The following is a 27,405-nucleotide window of genomic DNA, read 5'->3' as shown; positions in this document are numbered from 1 at the left end:
AGGAAATTTGAACAGTTGTTTCCCAGGAACAGATGGTCATGGCCTGGGTGGGGTTCTGGTCTGGAAATCACGAGTCGGGTGGAAGTTTCCGCAATTTAGTGGTAATCGTGTATGTTTCACATGTGAATAGTCTCTGGTTCAAAACTGTGTTTAAGCAAGCCAATTTTTAAAAATAGATTTTTCGTGTTAGCCAAAGTGCTGGCTCGTTGCATTGCTGGACATTGCTTGAACACTCGGTAGGATGGATTTAACCTTCATAAGTTTGCAAGAGACCAAGTTCGTCGTGAAAAATGGATTGCACGGGTGCAAAGGACGATAGCTTCGTGGGTTCCAAATGACAGGTCGGTCTTTGTACAGCTACTAAAAGAGATAATAGTTTGGGGCAGACCACGGAATACGTCCCTCATAATGTAACAAAAGATCCGTGTCGTATGACAAGGGTGCTAAATGTGTCAATGTGCGCATCGGACGACGTCGGGCTCGCCAGCGAACGCTGCTGCATCGGCTCACGGACGGCAGCGGCTATGAACAACGCTGCCGACAACGGCGCACTCACCCGTGTGTGACAACAACACCGTAAAGCAGCCTGGCTTAACGGTGTTGTTCATCACGGACGGCGGCTATGAACAACACTGTAAAGCGGCCCGGCGCTGCATCATGATTAGCCACCTCGGTGCCGACAAGGCTGGCATCCGTTTCAGCCGGCTTGGCCTTGTCAGCCGGGGTAGCTCGTCGCAGCCGGCCACCAGCCTTGTTGGCCGGGGTGGCTCTTCGCGACGACGGCCCGTAACGGCTCATCTCTGCCACGGAAGTGGATCGAATGGGGAGGCGGTTTGGCCGTGATCGCATATCATCTTAATATGGCTCGAAAGAATTGGGTAATATTGCCCCGGTAACTTCATTCAGTTGTGTGATGTTCTCTTCTTCGAAACGAGCTTCCGAGTCAGAAAGGGCGTGTTCATCTCATCATTATGCTCATGGTAAGTCCAGGAATATCACAAGTAACTACATATGCAGTATTTTTACATTGTGTATCTCATTTATTGAAAAAGACAGTAGACGACTGCAAATCATTATCGTGTACAGTGTAGCAATACAAATATGAAACTCGACAAATGTTTTTAGCTCCACTGTGCAAGGTAGACACACGTGGTAAATATAAAACATACAAGATACATCTATGTAAAAAAGCTTATCTGAATACAGTAGAATTGTAAGTAATGTATTTGCATTATTACATAGATTGAAGTGCAAATACTGACAACTATTAAACAGGCAAAACGTCAGACAACTATAAATAAAGGTCTCTTCTCAAAGTGTTTTTCAGGTCTATGTGGTACTGATCCTAAGGATGCCTCCTGTTGTGCTCCAAGATTGCGCCGTTCACCTCCATGTGAAGATCGACCAGATGTCGGTTCCTGTAAGAATACAAAACACTTGGTTCGGACTGAAAAGTCGCAAAAAAAAAAAAAAAAAAAAGAAATTAAGGAAGTTTGCGTTGGCTTTCGCTTGAAATTTCAGGATGAACGTACCCGTGACCTTTACGGGTGAACTTTATTTAACCTCACAGTTCTGAGGACCCGCGTTCGATCCTGCGTCAGTTTCCACCATGCACTCGGGTTTCCTCCCACATCCCAATAACATGCAACATTAATTGGAAACTCTAAATTGCCCCAAGTTGTGATTGTGAGTGCGGCTGTTGTCTGTCTCGATGTGCCCTGCAATTGGCTGGCAACCAGTTCAGGGTGTAACCCGCCTCCTGCCCGTTGACAGCTGGGATAGGCTCCAGCTCTCCCCGCGACTCTTGTTAGGATAAGCAGCTAAGAAATTGGATGGATGGACAAAAGTAGTGCTTAGCCTCCACCGTAGAGTATCTTGGTGCTGAGTGAGTTGAGGAGCTTCATTTGGAAGTAGTGCTTTGGCACCATGTAGTGTACTCTAAAGCCAAGTCTAAACCTTTATGCCAGGGGTGTCAAACTCATTTTTGTCATGGGCCACATTGTACTCGCGGTTTCCCTCAGAGGGCCGTTATACCTGTGAAACCATAAACATCCTTAACCGTCTCATCATATTTACACATGAAATTTATGAACTAGTTTTGGAATCAGAAATCAAGGCTAATAGGTTTTTCCCAACTACTGTTGTTTGGTAAAACAAAAATGCTTGTAATATCTCAACGTTATCATTTATGACGTGAGCATTTTAAATTTTGGTACGGATTTGAACAAAAAAAAAATCATGGAAGTAGATACATATGATTTGCCTCTGCGGGCCTCATAAAATCATGCAGCGGGCCAGATCTGGCCCCATGGCCTTGAGTTGGACACCCGTGCTTTATGAGGACGAATCAATCCCGTCTGCGTGTCACCGGTGGCTTGGAACAGAGATACAGAGAAACTGGAAGATTCACAGAAAGACATTAAAGTTGACGTCTTTGAAAATTCTCATGGATCAATTTTGCCGCTCAGCTCCTTGTTGAGGTTTGTGCCCAAAAAAAGTAAATAAATCCGAAAACAACCATTGGATGTGCATTCCAAAGTGGAGAGAAGGTCAAATGAAGTTCAATTGTAAAGGGTCTACTGATACTTGGGCTCATAATAACATTTCAAGCGCGAGCCGTCACTTTTCCAAGGTCGCGTGTGTGCACGTACCTTGCCTGGCTTGCCGACCAGTGGCGGACAGGCGTCGCTGTTACAAAAGCAGCGGACATCTTCCAGACTGAGGCCTTCGCAGTTCGTGTCCGTGGCCTGGAGGCGATTATCAGTCGCCCGGCTGATGATGCAGCAGATGAAGCCGTCGCCGCTGCGGTCCGGACTCCTTTGGAAGACCTTTCTGAGCGTTGAGACTGTCTCAACCAGGTTTAGCCATTTATGCAGGGTCACATTGAAGGGCAGTGACTTCAACGCGTGCGCCATCATCTCTGAAGAAGAAAAAAAAAAGTGTCACAAGAATGATTTGGATCAGCCAACCTTTGAAAATCCTCAATCAATTTTGTATTGCAAAACTGATTCTCTTTTAATAACCAAATATTAACACACAGAGACGAAAGAATAGCATAAGTGTCATGGTGTTATAGCCTGATATTTGGAAGTACATGGTAGAACTACACAAGCAGACGGAATAAATAAATAATACTCAAGCATAAATGATTTATTCTCTGCAAAGAATGATAAATATTAAATATTTGTGACCATTTTCTTCACGTGTGTCTGTAGTATTCTCCCCAAATTTCCCAATAGATGTCCACTGGATTGGATTGAAGCAAAAGATGCTCCAGAAAGTCAAATTCTTTACTTCTGATTTGAATATTTGACTACTGTAATTTTTTTATCAGGTTCAACATTCTAGTGTTCTATTAAAGTTTTTTTTTTTTTAAAAATAGGGGGCTTAAAGATTTAAACAGGAAAAGACGATTGGCGAGTCAAGTCAACCATATAAGTGCACAAATGACAAACCATTTTCCTTAAAAACACCACACGCACCATCTTCAAGGTACAATATTTTCCGCACTATAATGCTCCAAGATGTTCTCCTTGTGCGAGTCTTCGGACGCAGACAATACAGCCGCGCATATAAAGGAGACTCTTAAGTCCAAAGTCAGGAGTTACGACAAAGGGCGTCTGTTTTTGGCTGAGCTCATGCTACATTTGGGGAGATATGACATCCTCAGGCAGGTATTTGGGTTCAGCCGGGACGATGTGGAGAGAGCTTTGAGATACGAGCAGGTTCTACCCAGATTCAGGTGAGTGCTATTTTATTATTTTTCTCTCATGGTTTAAAAAAAAAAAAGCCTTGTTGCAAGAATTTAGGCTGACTTCTTTTATGAGGGGCAGAACGTCTTTTAAGATAACCACAAGACTCCAGTTCTGATTGATTCACTGCCCCAAGAATGTGGAGTTTCACTTTCTTCCCGAGCTATACTCCCTCCCTGTTAATCTCACTTTCTAAAAACATAAATCCGTACTTTTTTGGCTTCAGCCCTCATTTGAAAGCAGTTCCTCTGGATGTCTGGCCTAGCTGGCAAGTAATCAAAAAGAAACTTGTTGTCAGGACGGTTATGTGAAGTACTGTGCTGCCACGATTGCGTAACGGTGGGGTGGAACAGCTCTCAACATATTCTTGATTTGTTTGGGACACTTCACCTTCATATAACAAATTAAAGTACATTATTAGACTGTAAAAGTGCCAGATTTTGCACAGGACTTAAATCCATCTGTTGTTCCCATAACATAAAACATACGTGAGCAATAGCCTATTAAATACAAAAGTAGCTAAATTCAACTGACTACAATTCGCTGTCCTAAATTCAACTGGCTGGGTTTTGGGTTCTGACCTGAAGTAACCCTGCCTTCTTATAACACTGAATTCAGACAGTGAATTTTACCCAGTTGAATCTCAGGAGACTCAAAATATTGTTAGAATTTTAAAGGTTGAATTTTTTTCATGTGGTGAATTTGTTTACATTGAAATGTTAAACTGAAATGCAGCTCTTGAAAATGTGATCACTTTGAAGTTACTGTGAATTTTACTATAGCATTTTTTAATTCAAATTTTGGTGGCACATATTTACTTCCATATATGCGCATCTTCAAATGAGAAAAGACCAACAAAGTGGTGGGCCCAGACCTCGATGTCCCCATTCTGCCTCGCGTGTTTTTGACAAAGTTGTTGTTTCTGATTTTTATATTCACATTCAATAAGTAGCCAGGCGCTCCACAAATATAGAGATGCAAATATTTGCCTACAAGTCATTAAAAATTCCCTTTTCCCCTTTTAATGTTCAAGTTTTTGTATGTCACAAAGGTTCAGTTCCTAATGTCCATCTTGCTTCCTCCCGCAGAGTTTTCTGATGGCTCACATCAGCGAGGACATGGCCAAGGATGATGTGAGCAGTGTTAAGTTTCTGCTGGTTCACATGCTGCCGTGTGAGAAAATGGAAACCGCCAAGGTAGGAAATTGTGCTGGTGGGGGACTTTTTGTTGTTGCTGCTCAAAATTTTGAAGTTGTTGGACTTCCCGTTGTTTTCTTGCTCACGCAGGATTTCTTGGACTTGGTTGTCGAACTCGAGCACGTGGGCAAGGTTTCCCCAACAAGGGTGGACCTTTTAGAGGAATGTTTAATGGATGTCGGCAGGGTAGACCTGGCCAAAAAGCTCAAGGTGAACAAAATGTCAGCCGAGTGTGTGTAATACTGATTTACTACTAGTAGAACCAACTGAACTCCACAATTTTGGAAAAATTGCACAATTTCACCATAGTCCTTTTAATCCTTAAAATGCTCGAGACGTTATACACTCAGCAAGTTAGCCGAAGCCAAGTGCCGGATTTCCATTTAATGATGGGTCATGATGGGTTGTTTTCACTGATGTCACATTTTTTGCTGAATTACCCACACACCGCTGTGTGCCGCCATTTAACCTCTCTACCTAACGCGTACCCAGTGTGGAAGTCTCCGGAATGCTCTCCGTTACCGATTGGGTCTCGGGACTCAAGTGCACAAGAGAGGACTTGCTAACCATCATAGAGCCTACTTCTGACTTTTTTTTATTCGGCAACTCTCGCCAGTTCTCTGAAGCTTTTTCCAGAATCCGGCTGCGTAAGCGGGGACATCGTCTAAAGCTTCCGACAATATACTTTGGACATTCTGCGGCTCTGTGCTTCACGGAGACTTGGCTTTGTGGAGGATTGACTGACGCTGCGATCATGCTGCCTGGCTTCAACCTCCATTGTGCTGATGTGTCGCCGAGCTAAGCTAACAAGCTTAATTGATACTGTGTTCAGAAGGCGAACTTTACAGTTAAGATCGTTTTTTTGTTATTCACTTGAAAGATTCACGAATTTGGTGAAATACTGGATTTGTTTATTCTTTTGTCTTTCTGCCATTGTCATCTAATTTTAAACAAACATTTCGCTTTACTTGTGGTGAACTAATATGCAGGTTTTACTTTTTGCCTTTGACTTTTTACCGCCTTTTCGTTTTCCGTGTTGGCATACAGGTAAGTGCTCCTCCTTTGTGAGTTCTGTCACAGAAAGTAAAAGACCAAGGGTCCAATACTGCACCATTGTGACTCAGTCCTGAGTCCCATGAGGGCAGGTAACCAGTCCAGGTTTGATGTGCTGTCGGTCACGTCATCAATAAATGCGGTTAGAAACATAATGTTGTCCATCTGAGTAACGGGAGCTCAGTGATGAAAAATGGCCACCGTTCGAGGCAGCACAATGGGTGACATCTTGTGGAAACAACCCACATATTATATTGGAGTGTGGACAGTATTTGAAGAAACGCAATCTCACATTCACGTACCGTACTAATCCCAAAATTTAAATGAAACTCGTCAACAATAATCAACTGGTGAAATGATAACTGCTTTGAACGTTTTTTCTCTTCTTGGCCTGTTTCGCTGACTTCTCGTGTATTTTCCATCTGATTTCAGTCAACGTGCCAGCAGTACCTGAGGATGTGGTACACCACACCTGCAAGGTAAGATTCATACTCAAACTATTTATAGAAATAAGTACATAACAACAATTTAATGTTGTATTTTGCAACTGCACTTTTGTGCATTTATTTTAGCCGCAATTGTACCTTAATGTTTTTTTTTTATTATTATTAATTTCATTGCACCTTGTGGAGACGCACTCATCATTTAATTGTATGCACAGCATATAATGACAATAAAGGCTATTGATTGATTTCTTGATTGATTGGGACACCTGACAAACTATTCCTACCAAAGTTCATAGCACGCAGCTTTTTAAAATGTCTTTTTAAGACGAAAAATTAAAGTGGTCTCGTCCAACATTTGTGATGTACTCTACGATATTAAATCACGGACTAAAACTTTTGTCCTACTTTTGTTGCTCTATTTGATCAACCCGTGTTGAATTTCAACCATGTCTCTGCTTGCATCCCTGTAGGAGAGTCCAGTCAGTCGGTACACATTCACCAGTGACACCAGAGGGGAGTGCGTAATCATAGACTGCGTGGGGAATGACGGAGGTGAGTATAATCGGGCTATATTTCTACAGTACATACATTTTGAAAAACGCTGTTTTGTGTACAGTAGAACTTAGGACTGGGAACTACAGTGCTGTATTCTCCGCACAAAAGGCACACCTAAAAGCCTTTAATTTTCTCAAAAGCCAACGGTGCGCCTTATAATCTGGTCTAATCGGCTTTAGTGCAGCTCCATCTAATGGATGCATAACGGAACCCCAGGGTCTACTGTAGTCTATTCTATGTGCCTTATATATCAAAAAAGTTTTAAAATAAGCCATTAGTTGAAGGTGCGCCTTATAATACGGTGCACCGTATAGTGCGGAAAATATGGTACCTTACACTTAGTGGTGAGCAAGTGAGGCCTCATGAAACAACACTGAGGCTTTTCTAATATTTGCCCCCAATTTAAAAAAAAAAAATGTAAAAACACTCTAGAATGTTGAACCGAAGAAAAACTTCCAGTAGTGAAATATTAAAATCAGAAAGAAAGAATTTGAGTTTCTGGAGCATCTTTTGCTTCAATCCCGTGGACATCGAGTGTGTCCGGCTTGGTAAATTTGGGGAGAATACGACAGACATACGTGAAGCAAATGGTCACAAATCCTTAATATTTATCATTCTTTGCAGAGAATAATCGTCCCGGCTGAACCCAAATACCTGCCTGAGGATGTCATATCTCCCCAAATGTAGCATGAGCTCGGCCAAAAACAAACGCCCTTTGTCGTAACTCGTGACTTTGGACTTAAGAGTCTCCTTTATATGTGCGGATGTATTGTCTGTGTCCGAAGACTCGCACAAGGAGAACTTCTTGGAGCCTTATAGTGTGGGAAAATATGGTACCTTACACTTAGTGGTGAGCAAGTGAGGCCTTATGAAACACCACTGAGGCTTTTCTAGTATTTGTGCTGAAAAAGATTCCAAGCCTAAAGGCTTTGAAGATGGTGCGTGTGGTGTTTTTAAGGAAAATGGTTTGTCATTTGTGCACTTATATGGTTGACTTGACTTGCCAATCGTCTTTTCCTGTTTAAATATTTAAGCCCCCTATTTTTTTAAAAAAAACTTTAATAGCACTCTAGAATGTTGAACCTGATGAAAAATTTACAGTAGTCAAATATTAAAATCAGGCGTAAAAAATTTGATTTTCTGGAGCATCTTTTGCTTCAATCCAATCCAGTGGACATCTATTGGGAAATTTGGGGAGAATACTACAGACACACGTGAAGCAAATGGTCACAAATATTTAATATTTATCATTCTTTGTCATGCTCCGGGCTTCCTGCCCAGGCTGGGCTTGGCCAGCCAATTAGTCAGAGCACACCTGCACCGTGTTACAGTTGATGACGCCCAGTATATATAGGACTTGGGGGACGACTTGTCCTTCGCTAGATCGTCGTCCTTGTTGCCTCGTTCCCGCACTCCTCTTTGCCTGACTTCTGCTCTCCGTGCACTGACCCACGCCTGTCCACTGACCACCCTCGTAAGCCTGCCGTACTATTACTTCTGATTGTTTGGACTGTCTGCCTGATCCTAGACCTTGGACCAAATAAAGGTTTCCTCTGCACTGTCTGCTTGTCTCTGGAGTCGTGCATTTGGGTCCACCCTCGTGGCTAACCTCCCCGGCTAGCGTGGTTGCCACGCCAATGGTGGCCACTCCACCGGTACCACCATTTCCGCCCGCACCGTTCTCCACGGAGCTCCCCTTTAGCGGCGTTACCCCGCTCTCCCGACCGGAACGATTCTCAGGCGACTCGGGGAACGTCAAGCCTTTCCTCGTTCAGTGCGATCTCCATTTTGCAAGCGGCCGCTTTTCCCACGGACCGCTCCCGTATCTCCTTTGTCATCTCCCACATGACGGGGAGGGCAGAGGCGTGGGCCACTGCCGAGTGGAGTCGTAACTCGGATATCTGCCGTTCATGGACGAGGTTCGTCTGCGCGCTCACCCAGGTTTTCCTCGCTCATGACGATTCGTCAAGGACATCGTTGTGTGTCCGACTACGCCATTGAGTTCCGAATCTGCGCCGCCGAGAGTCGATGGAACGAGGACGCCCTGCACGACTCCTTTTTCCAGGGGCTTTCCCCCCAAATCCAGGGTCTCCTCGTCGCTGTAGATCTTCCTCCCACGCTGGACGCACTCATCGCGTTGGCCCTCAAGGTTGTCCAGCGACTAGTAATGGAGGATCAACTAGCCGTGATGACTGAGGGAGGGGTCCAGTCCAGCTGCCGCCCGGTCATCCACTGCTGGACCCACTCGACGGGCCAGTGGAGGAGCATCTGCGCCGGCGACGGGAGGGACGTTTGGGACACTTGATCGCCCGCTGCCCGATTTGACCAGAGCACTCTGACATCAGGATCTCTACTCCGGTGAGTGTGCGGTATACCGCGGCGGGATCAGGGAGGTCCCTTCTTCACCTCACCCTGGGAATGGACTCCCGTTCATGCACTGTGACGGGTTTCATAGATTCCGGGTCGGACGCAAACCTGATAAATCCCCGCGTGGTCGAGGGGCTGGGGGCAGCAACTTTCCCCACGCAACGGCTTCGTCACGCCTATGCCGCCAACGGCAAGTTCCTTTGTCGGGTTACACATCACACTCAGATGCTACGTATGAGCTTTCCGGACGCTCACTTGGAGCGTATTAGCTTTCATGTCTTCAACACACGTAGTAGCGACATCATCCTGGGCAGCCCGTGGCTCAAAGAACATAACCCGCACATAGATTGGACCACGGGTCAGATCAAGACTTTGGGAGAGGACTGTCTCAGTCGCTGTTTCGCTGTCCAGGAAGACAAGGGTATTCAAGTCGCGTCAGTTCGGCTAACAGAACCTAGTACCGCCCCGGAGCTGACCGCGGTACCCTCCTGCTACCATGACCTACGGGAGGTGTTCTCTGAATCTAAGACAAAGTCTCTGCCGCCACATCGGTCATACGACTGCGCGATTGAACTCCTGCCAGGCACCTCTCCTCCCAGAGGGAAACTGTTCTCGTTAACAGGACCAGAGCATCAAGCCATGAGGGACTACATCGAGTACTCGCTGGCAGCCGGACTCATTCGCCCCTTATCCTCACCAACCGGTGCGGGGTTTTTTTTTTGTCAAGAAGAAGGACTCCACGCTGCGACCCTGCGTCGACTACCGAGGACTGAACGACATCACAGTCAAGAACAGGTACCCTTTGCCGCTGATCGCTACAGCATTCAAACTCCTTCAGGGAGCCCGGCTCTTCACCAAGCTCGACTTGCGCAGCGCTTACCATCTGGTGTGGATTCGGGAAGGGGATGAGTGGAAGACAGCATTCAACACCCCCACAGGGCACAATGAGTATCTTGTGATGCCTTTTGGACTGACAAACGCCCCGGCCGTCTTTCAAAACTTCATTAACGACGTGCTTCGGGAGTTTCTGAATAGATCTGTCTTTGTATACCTGGATGACATTCATCTTTTCAGCAGACCTAACCTCTCACATTCAACAAGTCAGAGGTGCTCCGGCGTCTGCAGCAGCACCAATTGTACGTGAATATGGATAAGTGTGAGTTCCATCGGGCATCCGTGTCCTTCCTGGGCTTTGTCCTGGCTGAGGGAGAGATACGGATGGACCCCGGGAAGGTCGACGCAGTGGCCTACCCCCACCAACAGGAGGGATGTACAGAGGTTTTTGGGATTTGCCAATTTCTATAGGAAGTTCATAAGGAACTTCAGTTCCGGGGCCGCTCCTCTGCATTCGCTCACCTCGCCACACACCACCTTCGCGTGGTCCGGGACCTGCCAGGAGGCCTTCAGCAGGCTAAAGGCAAGTTTCACTACTGCGCCTGTTCTCATTGTTCCAGACCCAGATAACCAGTTTGTTGTGGAGGTGGATGCATCTAATTCAGGAATCGGAGCAGTCTTGTCGCAGAGGAGTCCCAGGGACGGAAGGATCCACCCGTGCGCGTTCCTGTCTAGGAAGCTGACCCCGGCAGAGAGGAACTACGACGTGGAAGATCGGGAACTGCTGGCGGTCAAGAGCGCATTGGAGGAGTGGCGTTACTGGCTGGAAGGCTCGCAAGTACCGTTCGTTGTCTTCACAGACCATAAGAACCTTGAATAGCTGAAGTCTGCGAAGAGGTTGAACGCCCGTCAGGCCAGGTGGGCCCTGTTTTTCACCCGCTTCCGCTTTACCGTGTCCTTCCACCCAGGCTCCAAGAACGGCAAGCCGGATGCACTCTAACGGATCCACGAGGGAGGGCGCACGGATTCAGAAGCCACTACTATCCTGCCAGTGGCATGCTTCGTGTCCGGCTTCTCCTGGGCGGTCGAGTCGCGGGTGAAGGAGGCCCTGGGAGAGACGCCGCCGCCCGCGGATTGTCCGTCGGGCCGCCTTTTCATCATTCCATCTCTGCGGGGAGCCTAACCCATCCCAACAAGACGGTCTGCCACCCGGGTATGGCGAAGACGCGTTCAGTGGTCGAACAAAGGTTCTGGTGGCCTAACCTCAGCAGGGACATAAGGGAGTTCGTCAACACCTGCCCGGTGTGTGCTGCCAATAAGACTTCCCGCCTAAGGCCTGTTGGTGAGTTGCGACCCCTGTCCGTGGTCGCACATCGCGCTGGACTTCGTCACCGGCCTGCCGCCTTCACAAGGGAACACAGTGGTGCTGTCCGGAGTGGACCGTTTCTCCAAGATGGTCCACTTCGTGCCACTTCCGAAGATCCCGTCGGCCAAGCAGACAGCCCAGCTGGTGTTAGACGAGGTCGTCCATTACCACGGGCTACCCCAGGACATCGTTTTGGACAGGGGTCCGCAATTCAGCGCCCGTTTCTGGAAGGAATTCTGCAACTTCATCGGCGCTTCAGCTAGTCGGACATCGGGTCATCACCTGGAGTCTAATGGCCAGAAAGAGGATAAATCAGGAATTAGAGACCGGTCTTCGATGTCTGGCATCCAGGGACCAGAGCACGTGGAGCCAGCACATCAAGTGGGTGGAGTATGCCCACAATTCTCTACCCTCCGCCTCAACAGGTATGGCTCCACTCCATGGCGTGCATGGCTATCCTCCGTCCCTGTTTCCTCCACTGGTCACAGACTCCGGTCCCGTCGGCCCTGGCCGTGGTGTGACATTGCAAACGGACCTGGGAAGCAGCTCGGAGGACACTGCTGCGCCTACAAGGCCGCAGCGGACCGCAAGAGAAGGGCCGAGCAGCGAAGTGTGGCTCTCCACCAAAGATCTCCCGCTGCGGACGGAATCCCGCAAACTTGCTCCCAGGTTCGTTGGCCCGTTCCTGATTTCCAAGATCATTAACCCAGTCGCAGTCTCTCTCAAACTGCCCAGGTCGATGAAGGTGCACCCTACGTTCCACGTCAGCAAACTTCGCCTGAATCGCACTTCGTCGCTGGCTCCTCCGGTCAAGCCCCCCCGCATGGTCGACGGTGGGCCGGTGTATACTGTGCGCTGGTTGCTGTCTTCCTGCCGCAGAGGAAGGGGGGTCAAGGAGGAGGAGTGCTCCTGGATCCCCTCCTGCTTCGTCGTGGACCGCTCCCTCATCAGGGACTTTCACGCGGCTCACCCTGATGCTCCTGGGCTGTCCAGAGCCGGCCGTTGAGGGGGGGGGGGTACTGTCATGCTCCAGGCTTCCTGCCCAGGCTGGGCTTGGCCAGCCAATTCGTCAGAGCACACCTGCACCGTGTTACAGTTGATGAAGCCCAGTGTGTGTGTGTGTATATATATATATAGATAGATAGATAGATAGGACTTGGGGAGTACTTGTCCTCCGCTAGATCGTCGTCCTTGTTGCCTCGTTCCCGCACTCCTGTTTGCCTGACTTCTGCTCTCCGTGCACCGACCCACGCCTGTCCACTGACCACCCTCGTAAGCCTGCCGTACTATTACTTCTGATTGTTTGGACTGTCTGCCTGATCCTAGACCTTGGATCGAATAAAGGTTTCCTCTGCATTGTCTGCTTGTCTCTGGAGTCGTGCATTTGGATCCACCCTCGTGCCCCGTTGGTGACATTCTTTGCACAGAATAAATCATTTATGCCTGAGTATTTATTTATTTTGTCTGCTTGTGTAGTTGTACCGTGTATCTCCAAATATCAGTTACGTAGAGAGTTATAACACCATGACACTTATGTTATTCTTTCATCTCTATGTGTTATTAAAAGAGATTCAAATAGTTTTGCAATACAAAATCGATGGATAAAGGATTTTCAAAGGTTGGCTGATCCAAATCATTCTGGTGACACTTTTTTTTTTTTTTTTCTTCAGAGATGATGGCGCAGGCATTTAAGTCACTGCACTTCAATGTGACCCTGCATAAATGGCTAAACCTGGTCGAGACAGTCTCAACGCTCAGGTCTTCCAAAGGAGTCCGGACCGCAGCGGCGACGGCTTCATCTGCTGCATCATCAGCCGGGCGACTGATAATCTCCTCCAGGCCACTCACACAAACTGCGAAGGCCTCCGTCTGGAAGATGTCCGCCGCTTTTGCAACGGCGACACCTGTCCGGCACTGGTCAGCAAGCTGAAACTGTTCTTCGTCCAGAGCTACACTGTGTCGGAGTTCCAACCCTGTGCTGTAGAGAACCGCTGTGATGACAGCTGGGAGACGGACGGTGGCGCCGGTCAGCTGAGACCCGATTGTCGCCCGTCAGATGCGGACGTGCTCTGGAGTCACTGCTCGACCGGAGAGCATCAACTGCAGCGAGGCCGACAATGTTCAGTTTACCTCAAGGCTTTGACGGACGCCTTGGGCAGAAGCCAGGGAAGGTACGTGCGCACACGCTACCTTGGAAAAGTGACAGCTAGCGATTAATATGTGATTATGAGCCCAAGTATCAGGAGATCCTTTACATTTGAACTTTATTTGACCTCTCTCCGCTTTGGGACTCACATCCAACGGTTCTGTTTTCGGGTTTATTTACTTTTTGGGGCACAAACCGCAACAAAGAGCAGAGCGGCAAAATTAAGCCATGAGAATTTTCAAAGACGTCAACTTCAATGTTTTTCTGTGAATCTTCCAGTTTCTCTGTATCTCTGTTCCAAGCCCCTGGTGACACTCAGTACGGGATTGATTCATCCTCATAAAGCACTGGTCTTAAACTCAAACCCCGGGGGCCAGATCGAGCCTGCCGCATAATTTTATGTGATCTGCGGAGGCAAATCATATGTACCCACTTCCATGATTTTTTTTTTTTTCAACCCTCACGCGGGGATTGCTGGAGCCTATCCCAGCTGTCAACTGGTTGCCAGCCAATTGCAGGGCACATAGAGACAGATAACAACCGCAGTCACAATCACAACTTGGGGCAATTTAGAGTGTCCAATTAATGTTGCATGTTTTTGGGATGTGGGAGGAAACTGGAGTGCCTGGAGGAAACTCACGCAGGCACGGGGAGAACATGCAAACTCCACACAGGTGGGGCCGGGATCGAACGAGAGTCCTCAGAACTGTGAGGCCAACGCTTTACCATGTTCAGAGAACGTTAAATAAAGTTCACCCGTAAAGGTCACGGTTACCTTCATCCTGAAACTTCAATAACTTTGTTTTTTTCAGTCCTCACCAAGTGTTTTGTATTCTTACAGGAACCGACATCTGGTCGATCTTCACATGGAGGTGAACGGCGCAATCTTGGAACACAACAGGAGGCATCCTGAGGATCAGTACCACATAGACCTGAAAAACACTTTGAGAAAAGACCTTTATTTATAGTTGTCTGACGACTTGCCTGTTTAGTAGCTGTCAGTATTTGCTCTTCAATCTATCTAACAATGCAAATACATTACTTACTATTCTACTGTATTCAGATAAGCTTTTTTACAGAGATGTATCTTGTATGTTTTATATTTACCTCGTGTGTCTACTTTCCACAGTGCAGCTAAAAACATTAGTCGAGCGTCATACTTGTTTTGCTACACTGTACACGACAATGATTTGCAGTCGTGCCTCTACTATTGTCTTTGTGAATAAACGAGATACACAATGTAAACATACTGCATATGTAGTTATTTGTGATATTCTTGTACTTACCATGAGCATAATGATGGTTCTCTTTAGGTCTTGAGCTCAAATTATTAAGCTACCCTCCCTTGAGGACAGGGCAGCAGTTGAAGATGACAATATAATTGAAGTAAATAAGATTCATAGTGTTTGGAATGGAAAAATAATTCCTTTTATTAAAGGTTAAGTGTCATCCCAATAAACATTCTAAAATGGATATTGAAATGAAAAATACAAATAACATTATTCACTTCAATGTCGATTTTTTTAACATTGAAATCCAACACGTAAAAAACATCTTAAAATTTTCTGTCCAATGAATATTCACCTTAAAAAATATCTGTTTTAAAAAATACAGCGTAACACATTGAGCTCTAATTTCTTGGCAATGTGAAAATAAGGGGCCAGACCTTCCTCACATGGGATATCTGTTCCCATCTAAATAAAATTGTTGTGATTTGGGAAGCACTTGAACTGGGCTGCACATCTTTGATAATGAGATATTAAATGCGGTCAGCATTCAATTAAATTTTGCCTCTCAAATAGGCCCAAGATAACAAAAGTAAATAAAATCTTACAAAGCCATAACCAGCAATAAAATTGACTGCGTTCATTTAGTCTAATCAAGATTATTTGCAATATTTTTTGAATGGTGTTATACATAATCCGTAAAACTTCAATTGTTAAGTTAAAATATCTTTTAAGTATTGGCGACACAGTGGCACAGTTGTAGAGGGTTGGCCCCAAAGGCAGGGTGTTGAAATTGCAGCACCGCCCGTGTTGAGTTTGCGTGTTCTCCCCGTTCCCGCATGGGTTTTCGCCGGGTATTCCGGTTTCATCTCTCATCTCTCAAAAATATACATTAAATGGAGACTCTAAATTGCCCTTACAGGTGTGATTGTTAGCACAACTGTTGCTCATCTCCATGTGCCCTGTGATTGACTGGCAACCAGATCTGGGTGTACCCCGCCTCCTGTGTATTGATAGCTAGAATAAGCCCCAGCAATCCTGTGACCCTCGTGAGGATAATCGGCTCAGAAAGTGGAGAGATGTGTAATGTTTAAGTTGTTGAGGGGTATAATTCTTCCTTTGGATGCAAGAGGTACTCGGTCCCAATTCCCACACAAACCCCAATATAATTTAGATAACCATTATCAATTGTCATGTGCTCCACCATGTGGCAAAAAGATCAATCCATTGGGTTGTTGGTCTTGTGGAGTGCTTATCAATTGTTTCCTGTTACAAGCCCCCCTGCAAAAAAAGGAATAAAATGAGAACCCCTGCCTCCACCTGCAACCCTAGAATACATCTCTATATAACATTGTATATAAACAATAATCTCATGTTATCCTTATAAAATACTGACATAAATACATCCTCCATTCATTTTCTTTGCCGCGTATCCCCACAAGGGTCGTGGGGAGTGCTGGAGCCGATTGCACCTTTCAATGGCCAGGAAGCAGGAGGCTGAACTGGTTGCCAGCCAATGGCAGGGCACACCGAGACAAACAGCCAGACTCACAATCACACCTTGGGGCAATTTGGAGTGTCCAATTAATGTTGCATGTTTTTGGAATGTGGGAGGAAACCGGAGTGGCCGGAGAAAAACCACGCAGGCACAGGGAGAACATGCAAACTCCACAGAAGCCGGTCCGGAATTTAACCTGGGACCTCAGAGCTGTGAGGCCAACACTTGTCCACTCCGGGTCGAGTGGCATGATTAAAAAAAAGGTGTCAACGGGTATGTCTTTTGTGGCTCATTGGTCTTGGGTCATGATTCTTGCTTAGGGTGCAAGCGGTCCCAAGTTCAAAGACCTTGGTATCTAAAACACTACAAATGTGAAATTGAATGCGATGAGTTGAAATTGAAAAAAAGGAAACATTTCTGTTCCAGGATGGTGTGTAAAGTACCACAAACCAGAAAAGTCAGACATTTGGATTCAGACGAGTATAAAATGGATTCCCTCAGGAAAATATAACATTCACATTGACCACAACAGCCAAAGGGCAAACATGGAGTAGGGGGCAGATGCGTTTACACAATTGTATACAAACCAGCTGAGACTGAGAGCGTAGTGGTATACACACCTGCCTTTAGTGTGGGCAGCGTAGGTTTGATTCCTGCTCAGTGACGGTGTCAGTTATGTCCCCTGTGACTGACTGGCTACCAGCTCACAGTGTGTACTGTCTTTTGTGTGATGTTAGCTGGGGTGGGCTCCAGGACTCCTGTGACCGTTGCGGGGATAAGTGGTTGAGAAAATGGATGGATCATTCATTCACATAATCGGGAGTCCAAAACGGCAACTGCTTTTATTTTCACACATGCACACTTTTTCACCCCATTCAGAGTGAGAGCATCCACAAATCCTGACTAGACCGACTATGAAGAATAAACCCACAATGCAGTGCACAGTTAACATGCCAGTCGTGTGTCCCCTTTCCTGGGCAACGGAATCCGATATTCTCCCCGTGGGACCCGCGGTTCACATCCACAATCAAAAAAGAGTTGGCATGATCTCTGTGTGGGTTTTCTCCACCCACTCTGGTTTCCTTCCATGCCATGAAAACATCAATGGAAGATTGACATGAAGAATCATCATCATCATCATCATCATCATCATCATCATCATCATCATCATCATCATCATCATCATCATCATCTACCCTTCTTCCCTTTTTAAGTATTCACTGATTTATTCATAAAACATGAAAACACTTCAACCGGGAATGAAAAGAGAGTGTAAATGAAATGGGCAGTGGTGTACATGAATGGCTTTAATGCTGAAACCGGAAATGAATGATTATCGAGAAAATATTCAACTAAGTTCCTTAAACGCTGAAACAGAAATGGACACAATTTTCAAATGATCCTACTTTGTTCCCTGCATGACGATGGCAGTTGGGGGTCTGCAGGAGGGGACTTGAGATGTGAGGTGAGGCCTGCAGCCAGACTCTCTCATGTGGAAAAGGACCACGAAACCGAGAGAAAGGAAAGGAAAAGCAGACTGAGCGTCCAGGCAGCTGATTGCCACTAAGATTTTGTTGTTTTTGTGTCCCCACACTAATTCCTCTAGAATGTTGTTTTGATTTGTTTTTCGCTTGAGCTTAAATTTCCAAGGAAAGTCAGACCTGAATGAGAATACAAAGATTTGTTTTTTTTTTTTGCAGTCAAACATGTCAACATGGTGGTTACCAATGTAGCGGTTATCTCGTTTTCCTGGTCCTTCCTTCCCTCCTTACTTCCTTCTTTTCTTGCTTCCTGCACTCATTCATTGCTTCCTCCAATACTTGTTTGCTTTCTTCCTTCCTTGTTTCCTTCCCTTCCTTGTTCCAATGTTTTTTGCTTCTTTCGTTCCTACCTCTTTCCCCATCATTTTATCCTTGTTTTTCTTCCTCAATATATTCTTTGCTTCCTTCCTTATTTCTTTCCTTCCTACCTTGTTTCCCTGTTTTTCCTCTCTTCATCATTTCCTGTTCCCTTCCTTCCTCATTTTGTTGTGTGTTCCCTCCTTTTTTTCTTCCTTCCGATAAAAGCTCCCTTACAAGCAAGCAAGCAACAAAACAACACTTGTTTCCACCCGGGGACCTTTCGCGTGTTAAGTGAACGTGATCACCACTATACTATGGAAACACATAAAAGTACATGGGTTTTGTTGAAGTTGCCATAATTTCCGGTCAAAGCATTGTTCAATGCTAAGTACGCTGAGATAAAAAACAAAAATACATTTTATAGTGCGACATCCAGAGTTTGTCTGATACCGTTAAACATTTAGAAGATGATAAATTAAGGTACATGGAAAAATTAGAGACACTTGGCATAGAGGATCCATATCTAATGCTGAAATCGGTGTTGTCGCCAATAAAACAGGTTAATCCACAGAATTGTCAATCTTGATCATCACTTGACGAAACAAGTTTAAGAATTTGCGTGTCACGACCCGGAGACGAACTTGGCCTGTGCCAATGAAATCACCGCATCCTTACCACTAGACGATCTGACTTGGCATTCCCGAGATCGGGTCAGTCCTGGATCGTTAAGCATTCTCACTGCAGCCAACAGCTTTTTACAGCCTATTTTCGTGGCAGTTTCCACAAAGCTGTGATCGCGTTGTGGTGAGTTCTCTGCGTTGTTGCCACGCAATCCTTGTTCAATTCCGGGTCGCAGCAGGTATAAAGCCCCTCAGTCGCCTTTTTCGATGCTGTTATTTGACGGGTGTGGGACACTGAAAATTGTAAACATGGGTTTCCAGAAGGTACAGGTTTTTTGTTGGGCTAGTGGTGCGATGGATAACGTATCTGACCATGGATCAGAAGGTTCTAGGTTCAAGTCCTGGCTAACTTTGGTGTGTTTTTTGCAGGTGCGATCAAAACCAGTTCAGAATGATGTTTTAGGTATGTTCACCTGAAATGTCTTCTTCGAAGGTTAGATCACAAATATATTCACCTTTTTTCTTTATACTTCAAGTACTCCTTTATAAACCACATCAGCCATTTTAAACTAATTATATGGCAGAGATGCATCAATTGAATCATGAAATATGATGCAGAAAGCACATTCTGCTATTTGCATCCCGTGCCTGACGGTCTTCATCTTTTTCCGGTGCTGTGATGTCGAGATCCAGGCCCCTGTAAGAGCTTTTCCTTGACAATTTCCAATTGTCACATGATATACTATTTGTCAAAAAGGTTAATACTTTCCAGTCAATCGCAAGGCAGTTGCTGAGAAAAAAAAAACATCAGCCGTACTTTTTTTTTTAACTTTAGCTCATCGCGCATGTGCAAACAATGACAGTTCAGGAAAACACGCTGTTTGCGAGTCCCGCCCTATTTTCAGCCCTCGCTGAAGAAATCTTATCAAACATGAGTATGGATGCTGCAGTAAAGAAGACAAAAACGTATCACTTTCATATGGAATGTGAGGCGAACTTTTTTTTCACAATGTCATTTTTGAAGTGCTTTTGCCTCATCTGCCAGTGTAGTGAAATGTGGAACGGTGACAACAAGTTACAAATTTCAGTGTGGATTGGAGATTGGAATGGAGATTAACAAATTCAATATAAATTCCATCGATGTAATGTTTTCTGTATTAGTTCTACAGGGGTATTTTCTTATTTGGCATATTATGACTTATTTGGCCTATGTATTTAAATACAGTGGAACGACGAAGGTCTCGATAACAAAAAATTCACATTTCAAAACGCCTCCTCGGAAAAACTATTGTCTCGAATTACGAAGAAAATTCAAGATACGAAAGGAAAAAATAGGTGCCGGATTCCCCAAATTCCACCAAACATAAACATCCTGTATCTTTGTTTGTGTGGCGCGATAGAGCTGCTCTCCTATTGGCTATTACAAAGAATTTCCTGGCATCCCATTGGCTCGGAGGGACATCAATCTTTACCCATGATGCACTTCCTGTATCTTGCTTTATGTCGCACGATAGAGCTGCTCTCTTTGACACTCGACTATCACCGAATCGCGTTTACGCTGTCACCCACTATCACAAGTAACGCACACTGGAAACATTTTTCGTTTGTGTTTTTTGCAAGTTTATTCATAATTCTTCACCATGCGCCCCAAGAAACTTTCGTGGAATTAAGTTGTGTGCATGCAGGCGTATGTTTTCTCTCGGGTGTCAAACGTTTGCTTCCCCCTCCGTCCCCCATTCTGCCTTTTGTTTGTCCCTCACCCTTATATATGCATAGTCACTCAACACCAAAGGTAAATGAACATACTTATTTTATTGTTTACATTATGTACTTTGAATGCTTATTTTTGGTGGCAGGGATCATGGGGCTCTAAACGGATTACGCTATTTACATGTACAATGCATTTCTATTTACAAACAAATTCAGGTTACGAAACGACTTCCGGAACGGATTAATTTTGGAAGGAGAGGTAGCACTGTATTGACAGAATACTTTGATTCCAATTCAGTTGATGGAGTCACAATTTATCTATCCAATTTTGAGGTGCTTATCCTCACAAGGCTTCTGTGAGTTTCAGAGCCTATCCGTGCAGTTTTTGTGTATAACTTTCAAAGAGTATTTTCTCATTTGACATTATTTCACATCAGACTTATTTGACCTATTTCTATAAATATTGACAAACTACTTTTCTTCCAATTACCAGTACAAACGATTCAAAACAGGGTTCATAATCAGTCTGACCCAAAAAATTTAAGGGCTTTTTAGGGGCATTCTTGGGAGCCGACGTGAAAAATTTAGGGCCGACATGGAAAAATTTTAGGGCCGTCATGAAAATTTAGGGCCATCGTGACAAATCAAGAGTAAGGAAAAAAGACTCACCCAATGGTGCCATCGGCTGTTCTTGATTCATCAAAGGTTCCAGTACCTCAGTACCTGTGACAGTGATCACCTGTCGCCCCTTGTGGTAGTTCTCATTGATATGACCATTGTCAATGTCTTCACATAACAGTGCCTCCTCTATTTACTGCTGCAGAGGTGCCAAAGAGGCTCTCTTGTCCTTTGCTCTGTCTCTGAGTGCATTGGCCTCAGTGATAAACCTCAGCTTCCTCTTTTCTTCTCCCTCCTCACACAGCATGTCAGCCTTCTCAATAAGCATAGCTATGTCAGCCTCTAGTCTGGCTTTTTTTGGCTTTGAGGCTGTCTATCTCTCTCTGCCTTAGCTGCCTTCCTCTTCTCTGACTGTTTTGATGAGTCCTTTTCCTCCTCTAGATGCTGGACGTAAATACTTCTGGCAGAAGACGCAGCGACCAACAGCTCCCTTGTGATAGGCACCATGTCAGGCCCTCGATATTGCTGGACCACCTCCACTATTTGCCTTCGAGCAATCAGTGACTCTTTACTTAGGTTGTCCTCGGTGACCTCCTTGTTTGTAGAGAAGCCTCTTTCCACAGATGCCTGTCCATGGGACAGGAGCAGCAGCTGCTTTAGCCCTATAGCTCCTGGAACTGCTGGCTTTCGTGCTGATGCAGAGTGGAGTGGAAGAGCGTGTCCAGCCTGTCCTTAGAGATGTTGAAGTCAGAGAACGCAACCCCAATCTCCTCATCTTCTTCGATCTTTTCACTGGAACAGAATCCTGTCGCAATTGCTTTCCTCCACCCTTCTGTGATCCACCATGATGTTTAAGGTTTTTTGGAGTTTTTTGTTGTTGTTCTCCTTTTCATCTTTCATGGGAATCTGCCGGGGGTCCATCCAGCTGAGTAGGCGGACTAAACTGTATATGATGGGGGCCTTCTCCAGCAACTTTTCTATCATGTTTACCAGGAAAGTTTGGTAGCTCATTCTAAATTCCTGCTTTACACGGTCGGTTGCAATGCCAGATTTCAGAAGCAGTCTCTCAGCAGCAAAGCCTTTGTCTACTTTCGATAAATCCACCCATTGTGACTTGTCACCCACATTAATCTTGACAAGGCTGGTGAGGGAGGCTGCCTTTTCGTTAAGGACTTCAGGCTTGATGAACTTTTCCATCAGAGTCTTGATGAGGGTGCCCATGTCCTTTGCGATGAAGGGAAGCATAGGCTTGTCAGTCTGGTACAATTTCAAGAATGGTTCCACCAGCCTGGCGTACATGAGAAAGAAGTGAAGCTTGGCAACAAAGATGGGGTCCTGTGCTGCTTTCTGAACAACAGTGAGGGAGCTGTTGGGCAGGTCACCTTCTTCGTTCTTGCTGCCTCGCAGTAATCTCGCACATGTGCCATCAGGGTGATGGCTCTCTCTGCCACATTAATGTTTTCAAGCCGTCTGTGCTTGCAGAAAATGAGAGAGAGAGTGTCGGATCCAGTGACTTGTTTAAAGTCCTCGCGCCTGGCAGGTGCATCGCAAAACAAGTTGTAGAGGCTGGACAGAAAATCTTCCACCCCCCATCCAGCTGCCTCGCAACCGAAATGCGTTATAGAGGATGTGTAGACCGCAGCTTCCAGTCTGCAGCCTACGGCGGGTGGTCATCTTTTGTATTTGTTCTTGAATTGATTTGTACAGCTTCCAATTAACATTGGGGCCATCCATCAAGATCTGGAGCAGCTTTTGGTGACCAAAGTCACACACGATAGGGTCCAGACGCTCCTGAAGATCAGTTGCTGCTGAATGTCCCAGGAATTCAGAGGTGAGGTAGCAAGTGCAGACCCGGTCATCAATTCACAATCGCACATGAATGTCTAGTTGCTTCTCTTGCATCACATGATTGAGAGACTCATCAAAGAGGAGGACATACTCTGATTCAGCCTTCACTTTCTGCCTCAGTAGAGATGAAAAGTGGGCAGCGATGCCAATGTAGCCAGGTACGAAGTCTTCCTTTCCCCACAGTGGTAGTTTTTAGCAATGTCACTGTCTGGGAACATAACTGCAAACACTTTGGAATTTTTTTTTAGCAAGATTTGTAACTGTAATGGCTGCAGATCACTTTTAAATTCCACGTGATCTCTGCCTTTAACGAGTCCGCCTTCGTGTATTGAACTACGTTCATAGAGCCTGACTTCTGGCTGGTTGAAGTCAATGACTGGACAACTATAGGTGCGCATGCATTGCCAATACCACTGCCTGAAGTTGATGTTTCACTATCTTTATATTTTAGAAACAGATTCATACCAACGGAAGATGAGAGAGTCTTCGCCAAATCAGCGTGTCTCCTGTTTTTCCGGTGCGACTCCAGCGCTTTGACGCCCATCTTTCCAAGCTGGTAACTCTGCTTGCACAGATGGCAGTAAAACATGTGCCGATCTTTTGGATCTCGACGAACCCAGCTTCCAAACTCCTTACTTTCAAACCAAGCATCTTGAAAAATGCACTTCCCCATGATACAAGTTGGATCGATGAAAGAACTACGCTACGTCGTAACGAAGACGAAGTGAAATGCCTACTCACGGAAACGAACAATGGAATATCGACGACAAGATGGCGACTCGTTGTCAACACGGTAACTTTCGTTGACAATTTCGGTCTGTTTTAGACGCCAGACGGATCGCTTTTTTTTTTTAAAGAAAAGATTTTTTTTTTCGGGAGAATTTTGGCGGTAGAGGTCCACCCTTTGATTTTTTTATAATTTAAGGCCTTTTTAGGGGCTTGACCAGTTTTCGCGGATTTTAAGGACTTTTAGGAGCCCCTAAATGCACCTTCAAAAATTTAGGGGTTTTTAGGGACTTTTAGGGCCGCGTGCGAACCCTGCAAAATATAGAATTTAAAGCATTTCACCAAGGGACCAAGTTGAGAATTATGTTGTTATGGTGCAGCCCTCTCACACAATTCTGGTTTCTCATGTGGCCCCTTCCAAAAATCAATTGGTCAAGTATGATTTCACTGAAGCAGCCTAGAAAACTCATTTTGGAAATGGGCGGTTTCCTAGAGACATTTTGTTTCTCCGTTTACCCCTTTGGGAGAGATTTTTGTCCTCAGAACTGCAGCCACATACTGTGTGTGTGTATAGATATATATCATCAGTACATCCATGTTATTAGCTGCTTATCCTCACAAGGGTTGCAGGAGTGCTGGAGCCTATCCCAGCTGACTTCAGGCAAACAGCGGACTCCACCCTGAACTGGTCAGTCGCAGGCCGGGATGTGAATAATGTGAGGTAAAATGCATCATCTAACGGGCCCGTAAATAATAAAGTTATTCAAATTAGAATGCATGCAACAAATGAACCAACCTGCTCTGCGTAGGACAATTCGAGGCTGCAGATTGAGCACAGCGTCCAATAGTTGACGTTGTGGCTCCTCCTCCTTTTTTGGTCCGCAAACTTCTTCCTTGTATTTTTCTGACGTTCTTGCACACATTTTCACAGGACGATCACAACACTTTCTGCTCTACGGGCCACGTCTGAGGACGTTGTCGAGGAGAGGGGAAAGGCTTCAGGCCAGCGAGTCGTCCTGTCCACCATGGTGAGCAAGTAGGTGAAACCGTGCGAGGGAGGAAGCGGACCTACCAAGTCGATGTTGACGTGGTCAAACCTCCTCTCGGGGACGGCGAAGGGCTCCAAGGGGGCTTTTGTGTGGCGATGCACCTTAGCCCGCTGACAGGCCACGCACGAGTCGACCCAGGCCTGCACATCTTTCTTGAGACCGCGCCACACGAACTTCTGGGCCACCAGCCTCACGGACTGTTTCCTTCCGGGGTGGGAGAGGTTGTGGACCGCCTCGAAAACAGCTCGCTGCCAGTTTGCAGGGACCAGCGGCCGAAGCTGGTCAGCCGAGAGGTCGCACAGCAACCTGACGCCCGAGACACCAACTGCGACTTCCTCCAGGCGCAAACCCGTGTCAGAAGTCTTGAGGGCCTGCACCCCGTGGTCCGAGGCCTGGTTTGCGCTCATGCGGGAGTAGTCGAGACCCAGATGCACAGTGCCAACGATCGCCCTGGAGAGGGAGTCCGCGACCACATTGGATTTGCCGGCAATCTGTCGGATGTCCGTAGTGTACTCCGAGATGAACGACAGTTGGCGTTGCTGGCGGGCGGACATGGCGAAAGTGAGGAGTCTATGGTCCACATATGCCGTGAACTCACGGCCTTCCAATAGGGAGCGGAAGTGGCGGATCACCAGCCAGAGGCCGAGGACCTCCCTATCGAACGTGCTGTATTTGCGCTCCCTGGGGACCAGCTGACGGCTGAAAAAGGCAAGCAGTTGCCAGGTGCCGCCGACCCACTGTTCGAATACGGCGTAGTCCGATGCGTCGGTAGTGAGAGCAACAGGGGCCCCGTGGGTCGGGTGGGCCAGCATAGCGGCACGAGTCAGCGCGGCCTTCGTAGCCTCGAAGGCTTCCATCCTCTCATCGGTCCATTCAACGTCCCAGTTGGGGGCCTTGTCTTTAAGAGCCTCATAGAGCGGGCGCATGATGTGGGCTGCCCGGCGGATGAACCGGTGGTAGAAAGTCACCATCCCCAGGAACTCCCGAAGGGCCCGAGCCGAGCAAGGTCGGGAAAAGCAGAGACGGCCTCCGCCTTTGCCGGAAGGGGGGCGGCGCCGTTCTTGTCTATGAGGTGCCCAAGGAACTGGATAGAGGGCACGCCGAAAACACACTTCGCCGGGTTGATGATCAAGCCATGCTGTTCGAGTCTTGCGAAGAGGTCGCGGAGGTGCATCAGATGTTCATCCTCCGAGGAGCTGGCGATGAGGATGTCATCCAAATAGACGAACACAAATGGCAAGTCCCTGAGCACAGAATCAGTTAAACGCTGGAAAGATTGTGCCGCGTTTTTAAGACCAAACGGTATCCTCAGAAACTCGAACAGGCCAAACAGAGTGATTACAGCCGTCTTGGGAACGTCTGAGGGGTGCACAGGAACCTGGTGATACCCGCGCACCAGGTCGACCTTGGAGAACAGGATTTTGCCTGCCAGGTGGGCCGAGAAGTTCTGAATGTGTGGAACAGGGTAGCAGTCGGGCGTAGTGGCGTCGTTAAGGTGGCGGTACTCACCGCACGGTCGCCACCCGCCACTCGGTTTAGGGACGATGTGTAGCGGCGAGGCCCACGGGCTATCCGAGCAGCACACGATGGCCAGGCACTCCATGTTGCCAAACTTGGACTTAGCGACTGCTAGCTTCTCGGGGTCAAGCCGTCGGGCCCTCGTGTGAATCGGGGGGCCATCGGTCTCAATGTGGTGCTCGACCCCATGTTTAGTCGTGGCAGAGGAGAAAGTGGGCCGTGTCAAGTCAGGGAACTCACCAAGGAGGAGCTGGTACTTGGTGCCGTCCGAGAGCGAACTGGAGAGACCGCCATAAGTCGCCTCATTGCGGACGCAGGCAACCGTGGAGAAAGTCAGTGCATCCATCAGACGGCCCCTCTTAACATCCACCAGCAGCCAGTGGGCACAAAAAAAATCAGCGCCGAGGAGAGGGAATGAGACATCGGCAGTGACAAAGTCCCATGTGAAGCGCTGACTCCCAAAACACAAGTCCACAGTCCTTATGCCATAAGAGCAGATAGGGGAGCCATTAGCGGAGAGTAGGGGTGGCCCATGAGTCCCGCCAGCGGCGTCCTCCGCAGTGGCTGTCAGGACGCTCCTCTGGGCACCGATGTCGCAAAGGAATTTGCGCCCGGAAAGAGTGTCTTTGACGAACAGCAACCTGCTCTTCGCGCCCACGCTCACGGCTGCTGCGGAGCGTGGGCTTTGGCGTTTCCCGACGCGTCATAGTTGCAATGGGCGCGGCACCTCTTCGCTTTCGCACCGAAACGGGCGTGGAAGTAGCACAAGCCTGTGCCAGCACGGCCGTCAGTGGCGATGGGGCCCCTGCTGGATGCCACCCCCGCGCCCGGAAGCAAGTAACTGCGCGTCGCTGCCAGCATCTCATGGGAGAAGCGCTGGGTGGCCAGGAAGAAACGGTCGGCCTCCTCGGCCAGGGCCCGGGGCTCAGTGACAGTACTGTTAGCGAGCGCCGTCTGAACATGCAGTGGCAGGTGCCTGAGAAACAGTTCCATGAAAATGAAATTGGGCTCTTCCGTGCCCAGCAGGTTTAGCATC

General features: G+C 46.9%; 2 protein-coding genes and 1 pseudogene across 4 annotated transcripts in view; all 3 read left to right on the top strand.

Annotated features, from left to right (window-relative positions):
- The window catches only part of LOC133493809 (gastrula zinc finger protein XlCGF57.1-like), a 176,643-nt gene that overhangs the window by 76,193 nt on the left and 73,045 nt on the right, over positions 1-27,405 (top strand). The window lies entirely within an intron of this gene.
- Positions 3,525-14,964, top strand: LOC133493826 (CASP8 and FADD-like apoptosis regulator; annotated as a pseudogene).
- LOC133493836 (uncharacterized) lies at positions 8,401-12,993 on the top strand. Of its 3 annotated transcripts, none has more exons than XM_061807739.1 (3): positions 8,401-9,360; positions 9,992-12,238; positions 12,305-12,993. In XM_061807739.1, the coding sequence occupies exons 2-3, from the start codon at positions 11,657-11,659 to the stop codon at positions 12,542-12,544; spliced, it is 822 nt and encodes a 273-aa protein (XP_061663723.1). In that variant the 5' UTR covers positions 8,401-9,360; positions 9,992-11,656; the 3' UTR covers positions 12,545-12,993. The 3 variants fall into 3 exon arrangements, with proteins under 3 accessions (XP_061663723.1, XP_061663722.1, XP_061663724.1); XM_061807738.1 differs by having other exon boundaries at positions 8,401-10,164; positions 10,243-12,238; XM_061807740.1 differs by having other exon boundaries at positions 8,401-12,238.

Source organism: Syngnathoides biaculeatus, chromosome 20 (assembly GCF_019802595.1).
Source record: "Syngnathoides biaculeatus isolate LvHL_M chromosome 20, ASM1980259v1, whole genome shotgun sequence".
In the NCBI taxonomy this organism is placed as follows: domain Eukaryota; kingdom Metazoa; phylum Chordata; class Actinopteri; order Syngnathiformes; family Syngnathidae; genus Syngnathoides; species Syngnathoides biaculeatus.
Note: the sequence above shows the minus strand (reverse complement) of the source record. Positions and strands in the feature narration are given on the sequence as shown.